At 43.3% G+C, this 18,344-nt stretch overlaps 1 protein-coding gene across 5 annotated transcripts in view; it reads right to left on the bottom strand.

The window, feature by feature from the left end:
* Positions 1-18,344, bottom strand: part of nalcn (sodium leak channel, non-selective) — a 267,054-nt gene that overhangs the window by 107,950 nt on the left and 140,760 nt on the right. For all 5 annotated transcript variants that reach the window (XR_008139651.1, XM_052521864.1, XM_052521866.1 and 2 more), the window contains 2 exons: positions 7,277-7,414; positions 2,110-2,184 (listed from right to left, as the gene is read on the bottom strand). Coding sequence is in view for 4 of the 5 variants with exons in the window: in XM_052521864.1 (XP_052377824.1) it covers positions 2,110-2,184; positions 7,277-7,414 (213 nt within the window). In the remaining variant the exon portion in view is untranslated. The remainder of the gene's footprint in view (positions 1-2,109; positions 2,185-7,276; positions 7,415-18,344) is intronic.

Raw genomic sequence — 18,344 nt, 5'->3', positions numbered from 1 at the left:
TTGCTGACAGGTGTATACAATCGAGCACACAGCTATGCAATCTCAATAGACAAACATTGGCAGTAGAATGGCCTTACTGAAGAGCTCAGTCACTTTCAACGTAGCACCATCAAATCTGCCCTGCAAGAGCTGCCCTGGTCAACAGTAAGTGCTGTTATTGTGAAGTGGAATCGTCTAGGAGCAAGAACGGTTCAGCCACGAAGTGGTAGGCCACACAAGCTTACAGAACGTGACCGCCGAGTGCATAGCACGTCTGTCCTGGGTTGCAACACTCACTACCGCCTTCTAAATGGACTCTGGAAGCAACGTCAGCACAATAACTGTTCGTCAGGACCTTCATGAAATGGGTTTCCATGGCCGAGCAGCTGCACACAAGCCTAAGATCCCCACGCGCAATGGCAAACGTCGGCTGGAGTGGTGTAAAGCTCGCCGCCATTGGACTCTGGAGCAGTGGAAACGCGTTCTCTGGAGTGATGAATCCCGCTTCACCATCTGGCAGTTCGACAGACAAATCTGGCTTTGGCGGGGGAGGAGGAGGAATAATGGCTGCAGCTGTTTTTCATGGTTAGGGCTAGGCCCTTAGTTCCAGTGAAGGGAAACCTTAACGCTACAGCGTACAATGACATGCTAGAGGATTCTGTGCTTCCAACATTATGGTAACAGTTTGGGGTAGGACCTTTCCTGTTTCAGCATGACAATGCACCTGTGCACAAAGCAAGGTCCATATAGAAATGGTTTGTCGAGATCAGTGTGGGAAGAAATTTACTGGCTGTCACAGATCCCTTACCTCAACCCCATCGAACACCTTTGGGATGAATTGGAACGCCGACTGCAAGCCAGGCCTAATCGCCCAACATCAGTGCCCAACCTCACTAATGCTCGACGCTAAATCTAACCACATTGAAAAGTCATTTCCGTGAATACTCGTCTGGTGGAGCGCTGCATTTGCAGATGATGCAGGAGACACCTTGTTAAAGTTCACCAACCAAGCTCTGATGAGTGCCCCTGTCCCCCTGTTTGTGTGTGTTTGTCGGCGTGTGTGTGTATGTGTGTGTCACCAGCACTGCTTTTTCATGCTAATTGCCCAATGAGTCATGATGGAACACAACAGCCACACAAAGGTGGACAAATGAGAGATCAGTTAGATCAGTGAGTGAGAAATGAGAGATCAGTTAGTAAGTTGGCCCACATATTGTGACAATATCTGAGGCTATTCCATCTCAGTATATTCCACCATAGATGTTATACGTCACTGTGGAAGCCTGACATGATAGTAATTATTACCATGCAACAACAATCAAAGTAATGAAACAATGACCATGTGATGTACCGTGTGACATATTGATATTTTAGCTAGAAGGGGACTCCTCTCAAATGTGAGAATGTCAATTATGTAGTGGTAAAAAAAAAAAAGTGAGCACACACTGAAAGGTGTATACACATCAGTGGCATATGTTCACGCTCGACTAGTGGTGATGTCATGTGATACTAAACACAGGAGACACACAGGAAATCACAACTGCAAAGGTTAAGTAAAAACTGAATATAATAATAATCTTGTCTGTTGCTCTTCTGTTTTGGCACATGTCCAGCAGGTCTGGTTATGTACAGTGCTGTGGTCAGTCCAGATTAATGGAACGTGTGTGTGGGTCAACAATGAATAGAACCAACACTTATGTTGACCAACAGTGGTTACAGGAGCTTAAACCACACAGGGGCCATTCCAAAGTTCATAAAGTCAAAGGCGATCCATATGTAGGGAATGTTGAGAGTGGGAGGACTGTAGACCAGCTTTAGTTTCCGGATGGATACTAAGGATTCAAGGATCAAGGCTTGAGCACCATTGATTCACAATATTGAGAATGTGCAGGTGTCAATACTAAATGAATTGGAAATACTCTGTATGGATTCTGTCTGGCAACTGTCTGGCAACTGTATAGATTCAGTATAGATTCAGCTTGACTCTAGAATCCAGTATCACTTCTTCTTAGGCATGAAAATGTTTGATACACATTGGGGTGAACTATTATTGTAATACCAGATTCAATTAGACACGGGGAAAAAGTCTGAACAACATGTCACTAACCTAAAAAGAAACCCGGAACTTACTTGTTTGAGTTTCTTCAAGTCTTCATCCAACTCTAGATTATCAAGGATGACAGCCACGAAAAGACTGAGCAGAATCTGCAACACAACCACAAGGGATTTATGAGAATACTTATTTTCAAATGATCTGAAATGTTCCGTGATGCTGAAAATTAACCACCAAACTACTGCTATTTTTTTAGGAGGTTAGTGTCATGGCATCGCCAGATGCTTTTTCTGAAAATGAAAATGAAATAAGCTCCTTATTCGTATTAGTGCTGTGTTCTTTCCTCAAAACATCCTCTGTGTCTGGCTGTGTCTGAGTCACCCCCGAAGCGGTCCGCGGTTTGTTATCTCATATCTTCCACTATCACAGGCCCAATGTTCAAATGTCAACGCTCAAGTCCTTCAACTCTGATTAGCAGTCAAAAGCCGAGTGTCATAATCAACCACATCTAGGTTCAAACAGCATTTTGTTTTGGTTTAGCATACTTTAGTTGCACTTGATTAAGCTTACCTAGCTAAATGAAACCAATGGAACAGTCCCAAAAATGTAAATCCTATGAACCCAGGTCTGCAATCAACACAGCTGCTGATTGGAGTCATACTGGGTGGTTGTGGATCATTTTGTCCACCCTTATGACACATCTCAGTGTCCATTTATTGAAATGCACTGTAGGTGCTTTTATGGTTTGATGAAGTCAAAACTGCAGTCATAATTGACAATTGGAGTTAACATTTTCTGATCTGGAAACAGATTGACTGACTGATTATATAAATGTCATTGGGAGAGGCAATTTGTTTGGACATAGTTACATAATTTCAACTCAAATTAAATTGTATTTGTCACATACCGAATACAAGAGTAGACGTTACAGTGAAACGCTTCCTTACAAGCCCTTAACCAATAAGGCAGTTTTAATTTGAATCATATCTCAACATCTCATATTGTATTTTATGTCAATCATCCACATCTACAGACAAGGACTCATTAAATAGTCGCTCATGCTACTACTACAGAAAGAGTTATACTGCTCACAAGAATGTTGCTTTGTGGCTCATTTGGTAGAACATGGTTGACCATGGGTGATGGTTTTTGATTCCATACAAAGTTGGTTTGGATAAAAGCATCTCCTAAATTGCCTCTATTATATATTTCTACCTTTTTGTCTATGAGGGTCAAATGTATCAACATTCCACACATAAGACAAACTAACATTCCACTCTTCAAACACATATCAATCTTCATGAATGTTATCATTTTGAAATGTAAAGAGACATTTGTATGTGTTTTGTACTGCATTTTACATTGTATCATGTCTTGCATTATGCATGTGAAACTTGGTTGGGATACTGCACAAACTGTGGGTCGCTCTGGATGGCTGCATCTGCTGAACAGCTAACTTGTGATGTCAATGTAGTGCTATGCATGTGTATTTATGTATACTATTTGTTGTGTTGTTTACTGTTTAGACATCAGGAAGAGTAGCCGCTACCAAATACTAAATGTCTAGTTGGAAATTGAATGCAGGGGCAAGCTTTATGGATGCTATTTTGGATATGACAAATTCTATCAATGATACTCCTCCTCATCATCCAAGTCCTTGACGGATGAACTGTTTACAGGATGGTCTCACAATGCCGGGGAATGAGATCTCTAACACCTTATTCCAGATCTGAGATTCAAACACTTGAAAAATCTTATCAAATATGTTATTTGTGCCCGTTTGACCTTGCCTAGCTAAATTAACATTTACATTTAACATTTACATTTAAGTCATTTAGCAGACGCTCTTATCCAGAGCGACTTACAAATTGGTGCATTCACCTTATGACATCCAGTGGAACAGCCACTTTACAATAGTGCATCTAAATCTTTTAAGGGGGGTGAGAAGGATTACTTTATCCTATCCTAGGTATTCCTTAAAGAGGTGGGGTTTCAGGTGTCTCCGGAAGGTGGTGATTGACTCCGCTGTCCTGGCGTCGTGAGGGAGTGTGTTCCACCATTGGGGAGCCAGAGCAGCGAACAGTTTTGACTGGGCTGAGCGGGAACTGTACTTCCTCAGTGGTAGGGAGGCGAGCAGGCCAGAGGTGGATGAACGCAGTGCCCTTGTATGGGTGTAGGGCCTGATCAGAGCCTGGAGGTACTGAGGTGCCGTTCCCCTCACAGCTCCGTAGGCAAGCACCATGGTCTTGTAGCGGATGCGAGCTTCAACTGGAAGCCAGTGGAGAGAGCGGAGGAGCGGGGTGACGTGAGAGAACTTGGGAAGGTTGAACACCAGACGGGCTGCGGCGTTCTGGATGAGTTGTAGGGGTTTAATGGCACAGGCAGGGAGCCCAGCCAACAGTGAGTTGCAGTAATCCAGACGGGAGATGACAAGTGCCTGGATTAGGACCTCTTCCTGTGTGAGGCAGTGTCGTACTCTGCGGATGTTGTAGAGCATGAACCTACAGGAACGGGCCACCGCCTTGATGTTAGTTGAGAACGACAGGGTGTTGTCCAGGATCACGCCAAGGTTCTTAGCGCTCTGGGAGGAGGACACAATGGAGTTGTCAACTGTGATGGCGAGATCATGGAACGGGCAGTCCTTCCCCGGGAGGAAGAGCAGCTCCGTCTTGCCGAGGTTCAGCTTGAGGTGGTGATCCGTCATCCACACTGATATGTCTGCCAGACATGCAGAGATGCGATTCGCCACCTGGTCATCAGAAGGGTGAAGGGAAATTAACCAATAGAAAAGTCTGAAAACTGCAAGCCCAGCCGATCTGGCACTCCAAACAACAATAAATTCAATTGCAATCAAACTCACAGCGCGAGCAAATGTATTTGAAAGCTCTGTTCAAGGATTTGAACCCATGTCTTTTTTATTCTTCGGAGAAGAATATCACAATGCATATTTAAAATAGAGGGGGATTAGATTGAAAAAATCTGTATTATTGGTACAGGTGTGAGTGGTGCTATTTGAAGTTTTGTTTTGTAAATGCTTTAAAATGTCCTGTTTTTGGTTGCATGAACCTATGAACACAAGATGTCCCCTCACAGGATTTTTTATTGGAACTTGAAGTTGATCAAGGTGTTACGTTCCCCAGTTTCTGTGTTGTAGTTTGTGTATTTGAGTGCGTTTCAGGAGATGTCTTCCTGAAATCCCCCAGCAGCTGATTGGTCGACTCCACAATTAATTGGAGACCTGACCCCACCCCCTCGTCAGGACGCAGCTGTCTCCAATTTCCAATGCCTTCTGAAGCTATAAAAGCCAGTGTTCTGTTGTTCAGGGGAGAGATTGATTGTGATATAGATCATTGCTGAGAGAGGAGGTTGATGGCTATAGCATGTTGGTATGTACTATGTTCGTTGTTGTTGGTAGCAGCTTTGGTATGTTCTGCGTTTGTTGCTTTGTCAGAGCTTCTTTAATGGCCTGAGTTAATTTTTTTTCTTCTCAGATTTGTTGTGACGTGGATTGTTTAATATTCTGTTTAATTTGTTCCCAGGGGGGAAGGGGAAGGCACCTAGGGAGTGCTTAGGCAAGAGGCCCGCGGGCATGCATATACCCGTAGTATGTTCACTGTCTAGGCACACTAGGTAAGACCTGGGTGGACCACCCCCTGTATTTTGGTTAGGGCACCAGGTGGTGCTAAATTAAGTAGTGGGTAAGCAGGTACGGTAGGAGAGGGGGCACCATGAGAACCACCAGAACTCCAACCTCAAGCTCACCAGAGGAAATGGCTGTGCCCATGTGGTGGTGCCAACATGGGTAACCTGGTTCAGGAGCATGGATTCAGCAACAGCAGGGACTCAAGCAGACAGCACCCAGGCAGAGAGCTCACCCTTCAAGAGGGAGATCAGAGGAGAACACCCTCTGAGCCCAAGCGTCTCAAAAAAGAGTCACAGAATCATTCACTTCTGGTTGCCCGGGAGGCTTTCAGTCAAGAGGGAGTGTCCTCCAAGAGGAAGAGAGAATCAGAGGACAGTTTCCTTGTCCCTATCATGCCAACATGGGTCCCCTGTAAGTGGATGAGGAAGCTTGATCCCAGTAGTTGCATATTCTGGATGAAACTGAAGAGGTATTCCATATTTGGCTCAGTTTTTAATCTAGTATTTCATGTTTGGTTTGTGCTTACATTTTTTTTTCTTATGTAGGCTAGTGTCCTTGGTTGACTTTAAAATGACACGTATTGTTACCAGCTTAGATGAGGACAGGGACAGTGTGACAAGGGTCGCCCGGAAGAGGACACAGGAATCAGCTCTTTGCCCAGGAGGTTCTCAGTCTCAGGGAACCAATCAGAAAAGACAAGAGGGTTTGATGAGGATTGGGACTCAACTGACATCAACCAATCTCCCAGAACTTTACATGTAGTCATGGTGGGCGAGCACCATTTCATTGCATGTGGTTCCTAAATGTATTAACATTATTTGTCATTATCATAGACTGAATAAAAATGTAGCACACATGCAATCTGTCCTTGTCTCATAGCCTTTGGCCATTATTACTTTTGCTTGGATTTGGAAGTGTAGCTCAATAAAAATGCATCTGATTCAAACACTAAGCTAATATTGTTTAAAATATATATACTTCAAAATGTGAATACACATTAACAAAAATATATGTAAATGGCTGTTAGGTTTGAATCCACAAGTGTGGATTGTCTACTCCTTTGTCAGATCAATGTTTATTTACATATTCAAACAACGTCTCTCGACATACTATATTACACCATGAGATTGTGAGCAAGTGGAGAAATCTTTCAATCCACCGTAGCAAAGGCATGATAGAACATTCCACTACGAGGTTAAGGTTCTATAGAGACAAGAGGCCTTATCAATACATTGAATAAGGTCAGACTTATCCTTTGTGATGCTGTGGAGAGAGAGAGACTCATTAAAAGAAAGCAAGCCAGCAGAATGGTATTCTGCTCTTGTGCTTCCATCTTTCCTTCCTCCACAAATACTGTGAAACATTACAATAGCCTTCGTCAGGTAACAACCCTTAGAGACCAGGGTCTCATTTACAATGGTGCCCTGAGGCCAATACAAATTCAAAATGGTCTATAGGTTGTGGGTGTAATTCCCACAGGGATCAGATGTACAATTAGATCGATCCATTCTATGGTATGCACTGACTGTATGTTACTGAATAAAAGTGCCTGCCTAATGGAATATATTAGGATCTACACACTGTGCAGACGGAGCCCTTACCAGAGTAGCAAACAGATGGTAGAGGATGAAGTAGATCGCCACTACAGGAGCCCACATTTGACCAACAGCCACAAGAGTTTGGTCCATCACATCCACCCAACCCTCCTGGGTTAAGATCTGGAACATAGACATGAATGCCTGCGGGAGGGAGGGATATTCCATTACAGTCCATCACCCTACAGTATAATACAATGGATAACAGTAGGAGAAAAAGAGACAAGAGAGAGAGCGAGAGATTGCCTCAGGACATCGAGGCCTGAAAAAGAGGAGATGAGAAAGATCATTGACATTTTTAACATGTTTCTGCAACAGGGACAGACAGATACATGGACATGTCACACACACTTTCTGCTATAGAATGAGCCATGGCAGATGGAGAGTAGCTGGAGCATGAATCACTAAGCTCTGTGTGTGTGTGTGTGTGTGTGTGTGTGTGTGTGTGTGTGTGTGTGTGTGTGTGTGTGTGTGTGTGTGTTAGGGATGCGCCCGACTGCATGTGATGAAGTGAAAATGTGAGTCCCGCACCCGACCCTAACCCTCAAATATAGAAAATGCGCTGTACAGTCAGCGATGGAAGAGCAATTTCTTGACAGGCCTTTAGATAATCCTATGTTTCTGGTTATAATTTCTGACATTTTGTTAGACAACTTATACATGCAGCTTCTCTTCTGTCATTACTTGTTGCCCTAGAATGAATGCTTCAACAAAATGAATGCTTCGGTAAAGTTTGTTTTCCCTTTCATATATGCTTCTCTCGCAAAGAAAAGACGGTCCCTAACCACACATTTATTCTCAAGATGCTGCTTAATTCCGCAGGAGTTAATATTATGTATTAGGGTATGTGAGAGGTTATAGACCTACAGTCAGTGTCCAGATTTCAGTTCCATTTAACTCATCTGAACAGTAGGCCTACAGCTCCCTTGACGTACAATTTTGAAGTCCCCATCTTGTGACTTTCACATTTTTATAGAGCCTCACAAACATCACTCATAACAGAGCTGATGCTAAACTATATATACAAAAATATGTGGACATCACTTCAACTTAATGAATTTGGCTATTTCAGCCACACCCGTTGCTGACAGATATATAACATCGAGCACACAGTCATGCAATCGCCGTAGACAAACATTGGCAGAAGAATGGCCTTACTGAAGACCTCAGTGACTTTCAACATGACACTGTCATAGGATGCCACTTTTCCATCTAGCCAGTTGCCCAATGCCCTGCTCGAGCTTCCCCGGTAAACTGTAAGTGCTGTTATTGTGAAGTGGAAACGTCTAGGAGAAACAACGGCTCAGCCGTGAAGCGGTAGGCCACATAAGCACACAGAACATGACCGCCGAGCAAAAGAAGCGTGTAAAAAAACTGTCCTTTGTTGCAATACTCACTACCGAGTTCCAAACTGCCTCCGGAAGAAACGTCAGCACAACAACTGTTTGTCGGGAGCTTCATTGCCGAGCAGACGCACACAAGCCTAAGATCACCATGCGCAATTGCGCCAAGCGTTGGCTCGAGTGGTGTAAAGCTCGCCACATCATTGGACTCTGTAGCAGTGGAAACACGTTCTCTGGCATGATGAATCACCCTTCACCATCTGGCAATCCGACGGACAAATCTGAGTTTGTCGGATGCCAAGAGAACACTACCTGCCCCAACGCATATGCCAACTTGAACGTTTTGTGGAGGAGGAAAAATGTTCTAGGGCCGTTTTTCATGGTTCGGGCTAAGCACCTTAGTTCCAGTGAAGGGACATTTTAACGCTACAGCATACAATGACATGCTAGAGGATTCTGTGCATCCAACTTTGTGGCAACAGTTTGGGGAAGGCCCTTTCCTGTTCCAGCAAGACAATGTGAACAAAGTGAGGTCCAACAGAAATGGTTTGTCAAGATTGGTGTGGAAGAACTTGACTGCCCTGCTAAGAGCCCTGACCTCAACCCCATCCAACACCTTTGGGATGAATTGGAATGACAACTGTGATCCGGGCCTAATCGCCCAACATCAGTGCCCGACCTCACTAATGCTTGTGGCTGAATGGAAGCAAGTCCCTGCGGCGATGTTCCAAAATTTAGCAGAAGTAGTCATTTTGGATTTAGATGTTCGACGAGCAGGTTTCCACATACCTTCAGTCATGTAGCGTATCATCCCTTTCACCAAATCTTTCCCAAACATTAGACTACTGTTCTGCCCCCCCCCTTTCAACTCTCCATTTAGCAGTTTTTCTCTTATTCAATTAAACTCTGGCACTGTCCATTTTTCCTGAGTGGATACACGTTAACTTTATCTGCCCAAGTTCCAAAAAGCATTTGGCAATTGCTGTGTATTTGGCATGCTACAGTTAGACCCTAAAGCTTATGCTTACACTACACACCAAAGCCAGGTAAAAGCCTCAATGTAGCCTATAGATATGAACTGCATAACAATTTAATGCATTTTTTTCTTTATTCAACCCGCCCGCCAGCCACCCACCCGCCCTTCATCCACACAATATTTCATGACCCTAAACCTGCCCGCCTTACAAATATAACCGCGGGGAATGTGAGTTACGAATTAACGTGTGCATCAGTAGCGTGTGTGTGTACTTGTGTGGATGTGTCCGTGAATGCATGCATGTATATTTGTGTGTCTGACACAGACCCCAAAGGGTGCTATGACTTGGAGACTTGGCCCCATGTCCATTCCCAGTCTGTTTTGTAGGTCAGATGAAGGTCAACTGTTCCCCTGTGCCTTGAGGGCCTATTGTAAGACTCAATCCTATTACCCCCTTAGCCCTCCCCCTCGTTTTCGAGTCTCCTTCTGTGGGGGAGTGGCCCTCAAACGGAGCAATTAGTTGTAGGGAGAGATACATAACCCTTGCAAGTGGGAAATCACTACATCACTGGCGCACAGCAGAATCCACCAGGATAGCCTACCACACAATTCATAGACAGATGTGTACCAAACTCAATAAAAGTGGCAGTAATAAAGCCTCTCTTGAAAAAGCCAAACCTTGAATCTCCCATTCCTCTCAAGAATTTTAGAAAAAGCTGTTGTGCAGCAACTCACTGCCTTCCTGACGACAAACAATGTAAACAAAATGCTTCAGTCTGGTTTTAGACCCCATCATAGCACTGAGACTGCACTTGTGAAGGTGCTAAATTACCTTGGCGTCAGACCGAGGCTCTGCAACTGTCCTTGTGCTCCTAGACCTTAGTGTTGCATTTGATACCATCGATCACCACATTCTTTTGGAGAGATTGGAAACCCGAAATTGGTCTACACGGACAAGTTCTGGCCTGGTTTAGATCTTTTCTGTAAGAAAGATAGCAGTTTGTCTCTTTTCACTATATATTTTACCTCTTGGGGATGTCATTCGAAAACATAATGTTAACTTTCACTGCAATGCAAATGACACAAAGCTGTACATTTCGATGAAACATGGTGAAGCCCCAAAATTGCCTCCATGGAAGCCTGTGTTTCAGACATAAGGAAGTGGATGGCTGCAATTTTTGTACTTTTAGACTCGGACAAAACAGAGATGCTTGTTCTAGGTCCCAAGAAACAAAGAGATCTTCTGTTGAATTTGACAATTACTCTTGATGGTTGTACAGTCTCAAATAAAACTGTGAAGGACCTCGGCGTTACTCTGGAACGAACATGTCAAGACTGTGTCAAGGACAGCATTTTTCCATCTACGTAACATCGCAAAAATCAGAAATGTTCTGTCCGAAAATGACACAGAAAAATGTATCCATGCTTTTGCAACTTCTTGGTCAGACTACTGTAATGCTCTACTTTCCGGCTACCTGGATAAAGCACTAAATAAACTTCAGTTAGTCCTAAATACGGCTGCTAGAATCTTGACTAAAACCAAAAAATGTGATCATATTACTCCAGTGCTAGCCTCGTTCCACTGGCTTCCTGTTAAGGCAAGGTGTAATGGCTCTCCTCTTTGTCAGATGATGAGGAATAGGAATCATCGGACCAACAGGCAGCGTAGTAAGTGTTCATAGTAAATTTAATTAAATGAACTGAACACTGAATGACAAAAAATCAACAAAGACAGTGAAAACACAAAACAGAAAGCAACTACCCACAAACACAGGTGGGAACAGGCTACCTAAGTATGATTCTCAATCAGAGACAACGATTGACAGCTGCCTCTGTTTGGGAATCATACCAGGCCAAACACATAGAAATAGAACACACAGAACACGCCTTGACCAAACCAAAATAGAGACATAAAAAAGGAACTAAGGTCAGGACGTGACACAAGGGCTGATTTCAAAGTCTTACTGCAAACCTACAAAGCATTATATGGGCTTGCTCCTAACTATCTTTCTGATTTGGTACCTACACGTACGATACAGTCACAAGATGCAGGCCTCGTAATTGTCCCGAGAATTTCAAAGCAAACAGCTGGAGGCAGGGCTTTCTCCTATAGACCTGGAATGGTCTGCCTACCCATGTGAGAGACGCAAACTCGGTCTCAACCTTTAAGTCTTTATTGAATATATGATGAGTGTAGTCTGGCCCAGGAGTCTGAAGGTGAACGGAAAGGCACTGGAGCAACGAACCGCCCTTGCTGTCTCTGCCTGGCTGGCTCCCCTCTCCCCACTGGGATTCTCTGCCTCTAACCCTATTACAGGGGCTGAGTCACTGGCTTACTAGACGTGGTCTTCCTGTCTGGGTTGGTGGGTTGTGCCGTGGTGGAGATCTTTGTGGGCTATACTCGGCCTTGTCTCAGAATGGTAAGTTGGTGGTTGGAGATATCCCTCTAGTGGTGTGGGGGCTGTGCTTTGGCAAAGTGGGTGGGGTTATATCCTGCCTGTTTGACCCTGTCTGGGGGTATCATTGGTTGGGCCCCAGTGTCTCCTGACCCTCCTGTCCCAGCCTCCAGTATTTATGCTGCAGTAGTTTATGTGTTGAGGAGCTAGGGTCAGTCTGTTATATCTGGAGTATTTCTCCTGTCTTATCCGGTGTCCTGTGTGAATCTAAGTATGCTCTCTCTAATTCTATCTATATTTCTTTATTTCTTTCTCTCTCTCGAAGGTCCTGAGCCCTAGGACCATGCCTCAGGACTACCTGGCATGATGACTCCTTGCTGTCCCCTGTCCACCTGGCCGTGCTACTGCTCCAGTTTCAACTGTTCTGCCTGCGGCTATGGAACACTGACCTGTTCACCGGACATGCTACCTGTACCAGACCTGCTGTTTTCAACTCTCTAGAGACAGCAGGAGCGGTAGAGATACTCTCAATGATCAGCTCTGAAAAGCCAACTGACATTTACTCCTGAGGTGCTGACCTGTTGCACCCTCGACAACTACTATGATTATTATTATTTGAACATGCTGGTCATTTATGAACATTTGAACATCTTGGCCATGTTCTGTTATAATTTCCACCCGGCACAGCCAGAAGAAGACCGGCCACCGCTCATAGCCTGGTTCCTCTATAGGTCTCTTCCTAGGTTTTGGCCTAGTTTCTCCTAGCCACCGTGCTTCTACACCTGCATTGCTTGCTGTTTGGGGTTTTAGGCTAGGTTTCTGTACAGCACTTTGAGATATCAGCTAATGTAAGAAGAGCTATATAAATACATTTGATTTGATAGATGACCTGACCAGACAGATGCAGGGCCTGAAGAACAGCTTGCAGATCTCCCAGGGTCAGCTCAATGAGTTTAAACATGATCACAGAAAGATGACAGCATTCTGTAAGTCATTGAGAGAGTACATCAGTTCTGTATGTGAATGCATGATAATAATGACAAAGAAATGTGATTATTTTGAGGGACAATCGTGGCAGAACAACATCGTTGCAGACGGAAATGCAGAATCTCCACATCGGATCTGGACAGTCTGAGGACAAAGTGAGGGAAATGATCTCAAAGAAATTCAAGATGGATTGTGGGAGGTGTACTGTTAGATTTCAGATCAGTCTGTGAAATGATTGACCATAACCTGTTGTTGAGAAAATGTACAGTTGAAGTCGGAAGTTTACATACACCTTAGCCAAATACATTTAAAATCCTGACAGACCTGGTGAAACTGAGTCAGGTTTGTAGGCCTCCTTGCTCGCACACGCTTTTTCAGTTCTGCCCACACATTTTCTATGGGATTGAGGTCAGGGCCTTGTGATAGCCACTCCAATACCTTGACTTTGTTGTCCTAAAAGCCATTTTACCACGACTTTGGAAGTATGCTTGGGGTCATTATCCATTTGGAAGACCCATTTGCAACCAAGCTTTAACTTCCTGACTGATGTCTTGAGATGTTGCTTCAATATACCCACATATTTTTCCTACCTCATGATGCCATCTATTTTGTGAAGTGATGCTGCCACCCCATGCTTCAAGGTTGGGATGGTGTTCTTAGGCTTGCAAGCCTCCCCGTTTTTCCTCCAAACATAACGATGGTCATTATGACCAAACCGTTCTATTTTTGTTTCATCATTCATAATTTCACCAAAAAGCACAATCTTTGTCCCCATGTGCAGTTGCAAACCATAGTCTAGCTTTTTCATGGTTGTTTTGGAGCAGTGGCTTCTTCTTTGCTGAGCGGCATTTCAGTTTTGTCAATATAGGACTCATTTTACTGTGGATATAGATACTTTTGTACATGTTTCCTCCAGCATCTTCACAATGTCCTTTGCTGTTGTTCTGGGATTGATTTCCACTTTCGCACAAAAGTACATTCATCTCTAAAAGACAGAACGCGTTTCCTTCCTTAGCGGTATGACCGCTGTGTGGTCCCATGGTGTTTATACTTGCGTATTATTGTTTGTACAGATGAACGTGGTACCTTCAGGCATTTGGAAATTGCTCCCAAGGATGAACCAGACTTGTGGAGGTCGTCAATTTCTTTTTCTGAGGTCTTGGCTGATTTAATTTGATTTTCCTATGATGTCAAGAAAAGAGGCACTGGGTTGGAATGTAGGCTTTGAACTACATCCACAAATACACCCCCAATTGATTCAAATTATGTCAATTAGCCTATCAGAAGCTTCTAAAGCCATGACATCATTTTCTGGAATTTTCCAAGCTGTTTAAAGGCACAGTCAACTTAGTGTATGTACATTTCTGACCCACTGGAATTGTGATACAGTGAATTATAAGGAAAATAATCTGTCTATAAACAATTGTTGGAAAAATGACTTGTGTCATGCGCAAAGTAGATGTCCTAACTGACTTGCCAAAACTAGTTTGTTTACACAACATTTGTGGAGTGGTTGAAAAACTACTTTTAATGACTCCAACCTAAGTGTATGTAAACTTCCGACTTCAACTGTGTCTTATGGCTTTTCAACCTCTGCTATATCGTGGATTCAGAGCTATCTATCCAATAGAACTCTTTAATGCAAGGTTATCTAATGTAAAACTGTAAAGTGTGGTGTACTACAGGGTAGCTCTCTAGGCCCTCGATCAACAGCATTGTAGTTAATCCACAATACTAACCTAAATGACAGTGAAAGGAAGCCTGTACATAATATAAATATTCCAAAACATGCATCCTGTTTACATAAGGCACACAACAACAACAGAGATTCCTGAATTGAAAGTGTTATGTTTGGGGCATATCCAACACAACACATCAATTAGTACCAGTCTTCATATTTTCAAGCATTGTGGTGGCTGCATAATGTTATGGGTATACTTGTCATCGGCAAAGACTTTTTAGAATATAAAGTAACGGAATAGAGTTAAGCACAAGCAAAAATCGTGGAGGAAAACCTGGTTCAGTCTGCTTTCCAACAGACAGTGGAAGACACATTCAGCTTTCAGCAGGACAATAACCTAAAACACAAGGCCAATTATACACTGGAGCTGCTTACCAAGACAACACTGAATGTTCCTGAGCGGCCTAGTTACAGTTTTGACTTAAATTGGCTTGGAAATATTTGGCAAGAACTGAAAATGACTGTCTAGCAATGATGAACAGCCAACCAAGAATGTGCAAATATTGTACAATCCAGGTGTGCAAAGCTCTTACAGACTTACCAAGAAAGACTCAAAGCTGTAATTGCTTCCAAAGGTTAATACTACGTATTGACACAGGGGTGTGAATACTTACGTAAATGAGGTATTACTGTAATTAAAATGTCAATAAATGTGCAAAAATTTCAACAAAAAAAAATCCACATTGTCAGGATGTATTGTGCGTAGATGGGTTATTTTCTATCATATTTAATCGACTTTGAATTCAGGCCGTAAAACAACAAAACATGGAATTTGTCCAGGGTTATTAATACGTTCTGATGGCATTGTAGGCATTGTACACTATACGCAATGAAAGAGTTAGCTATTTACATTTACATTTAAGTCATTTAGCAGACGCTCTTATCCAGAGCGACTTACAAATTACTTCAGCTGCATTTCATGACACATACAGTATATTCCGTCTTTAATGTGAAGGTTAGCCTACTACAATAAAGAAATCTATATTATTCAATTATTGCGCCCACACTGCTCGCGTGCGCCAACGAGCGTCTGCGTTGCCAAGGGCTAAAATAGAAGTCAGTTCTATTTGTGACGCAGATCGCGCTGCAAGTCCTGCCTCTCCCATCTCCTCATTGGTTTATAGAAGCAGGTAACCAAAATAAATGTATGTACGTTGGCACACACGTGCAGCCGGTTTGGGTTCCGTGTTAAAATTAGATAAACCACTATACAGGTTGTTAAATTGCTTGACATTGTGGTAATCGCAAGTGATAGACTCATCTCTGGTAAATCTCAGGAAATTAGAATCTAGATCCAACACAATCATTATATTTATCGTTCGCTTCATTAATATCTAATGGGTTCAAGACCGTGTTATCAGGGTGGACATCCTGTCCAACTAAGAGAGATACACAGTCGGAATCATCCAGGAAATGGAACAGAAAAATAGAAGTGCATGTCTCACATGTCCAATACAACCATACATTTGTGTTAGTTTTATCAATAGGAGTGAACTTCCTTTGGAATGCACATTGACACAGTCCGCATAACACAACTGAAGACTTCAGAGGGCAATGACAATTAGAGCAATGTGTGTTTTTGGTCATGAGGTTATGTGAAACGCACTAACAAAGTAGAATAAATCGTGTGTGTGTGTGTGTGTGTGTGTGTGTGTGTGTGTGTGTGTGTGTGTGTGTGTGTGTGTGTGTGTGTGTGTGTGTGTGTGTGTGTGTGTGTGTGTGTGTGTGTGTGTGTGTGTGTGTGTGTGTGTGTGTGTGTAAAATCGTAGAACGACAACCTGATCATACTTTTCATTCTTCAATTAGTTGTGGCAGCAGTTCCTTTATTTTGAGGCGTACCTTCATTGATGAAGATTTTGGTTCCCTTCAGGCACCTGGCTATTATGAGAATATTATCCTGGTCTTTGAACCTGAGCAGTTTCACCACTATAGATCTGGGCCGTCCTTCGGGGAAGAAAGTGCCATTTCTATGTGCCCTCTCCATCTCGATGAGTTTGGGGTCCGGTCCCTTCACTCTTATCTGAAACCGCCGTCTGATCCATACGGAAAATGGAAACGATGTCTGGTTGAATAGCAGTCGAGTGTATCGTTCGTAAGTCATGTCTCTGTAAAAACGATGGCAAACCATTCCCTGATGTCCCTCTGCGATTGAAGCCTTGCACTGATGGTATTTTTTTCAGCGATTGGACATTAGTCATCAAGATATTAGGAAGAGGAGCATTTTCATCCTAGCTTGGAGTCCCCCTGTCCCTTCCTCTTTTTCATTGCAGGTGGTAAATCTCGGTCAGCAGCAACAGTTAAGTAATATTTCAGATCAGGGAGGTTGAGAAATAAGTGCGTAGCTTCCGATTCATGACCCAGAAGTGTTTTTTGGTCGTTGAAATGTATTGCACAAACATTCTGAGCAAAGCATGATTTGTTATGAAGTTATAATTACTTACATTTGCTTCCCTCCTAGTATATTTGTCTGTCATTTTTCCTGAAGCAACTCTACAAACTTGGATCGCAGAGCTTCATGGGAGTTTTGGTTACCACTCGAAAGAAAGTATGCATCTCGATTCACTTTGTTTGGAGGACCAACTAGAGGGTTGAAAAGGCACGACGTCTCGCTCAAACTTGAATTGGGATACCACTATGACACGATGGGGCTCGCGGGATCGCACAAAACTGAGGGGGAGGGCTAAGGGGGTTATTGGAGATAGAGAATAAGACAGATCCCTCTCCTGTTTTCTCCCCTCTCTTCTCCTCTCCTAAATCTACACCCCAAGTCACTGCAGATAATGATAAACCCAGCAACAGATCTATCCACGGGGGACATCATTAAATCTGATGTGTGTGCAGTGTGTATGCATTATGTGCCCCTGTGTGAATGTACCCATATGTGCCTGTGTGTGTATGTGAGTGTGTCCATGCACTTGTGGTTGGTGTGAATCCATGTGTGAATCCATTTGAGAGTTTGTTTGTGTGTGTGTATGTGCATGTGTATGTGTGTGTGTGTGTGTGTGTGTGTGTGTGTGTGTGTGTGTGTGTGTGTGTGTGTGTGTGTGTGTGTGTGGCCGTGTCCCGGAAAAGGGAAGACGAAGAGCGGCATCTGTTTACGAGAACCACTCCAAGTCCAACTGTGCTAGAATCAGTGGAAGCGGGGGAAAAGGGGCGGGGAGGGGGTGGATGAAAGGATGTGACTAATGAGAAAGAAAGAAGCTGATGAGCACTTAGAAATCAAAGGAGGTGGCGGTGGGCCCCACATCTGTCGACAAATTAAATACCACCACACTAGCATCATTTCCCTGACTTTTTCCAGATTTGTTAACACCTGTGCATCACGTGTTCAAGAAGAAAAGAATGGATAGTGTTCAGTGGGGAGAAAAGTGGGAGTTAATAGTGGGACCCGTTTTTATGCTACAGGTTCAGTTGCTCAGAAAAGGACAAATCAGGAATTTGGCCTGTAATATTAAACTCATCCCAATCATTCATTACCTTAAGTGAATGAGTGTGTGAGTGAGTGAATGAGGTCTTACCCTAGTGAATGAGCTACAGTAGGCCAACATTATTCACTGAAGGATTAACATTCAAATAGGATCATAGATGCTTGGAACAGGTCTTATAATGCATTATGACTGCATCATAACAC

Source organism: Oncorhynchus keta, chromosome 7 (assembly GCF_023373465.1).
Source record: "Oncorhynchus keta strain PuntledgeMale-10-30-2019 chromosome 7, Oket_V2, whole genome shotgun sequence".
Lineage (NCBI taxonomy): Eukaryota > Metazoa > Chordata > Actinopteri > Salmoniformes > Salmonidae > Oncorhynchus > Oncorhynchus keta.
This window is presented reverse-complemented; position numbering and strand designations above follow the sequence as displayed.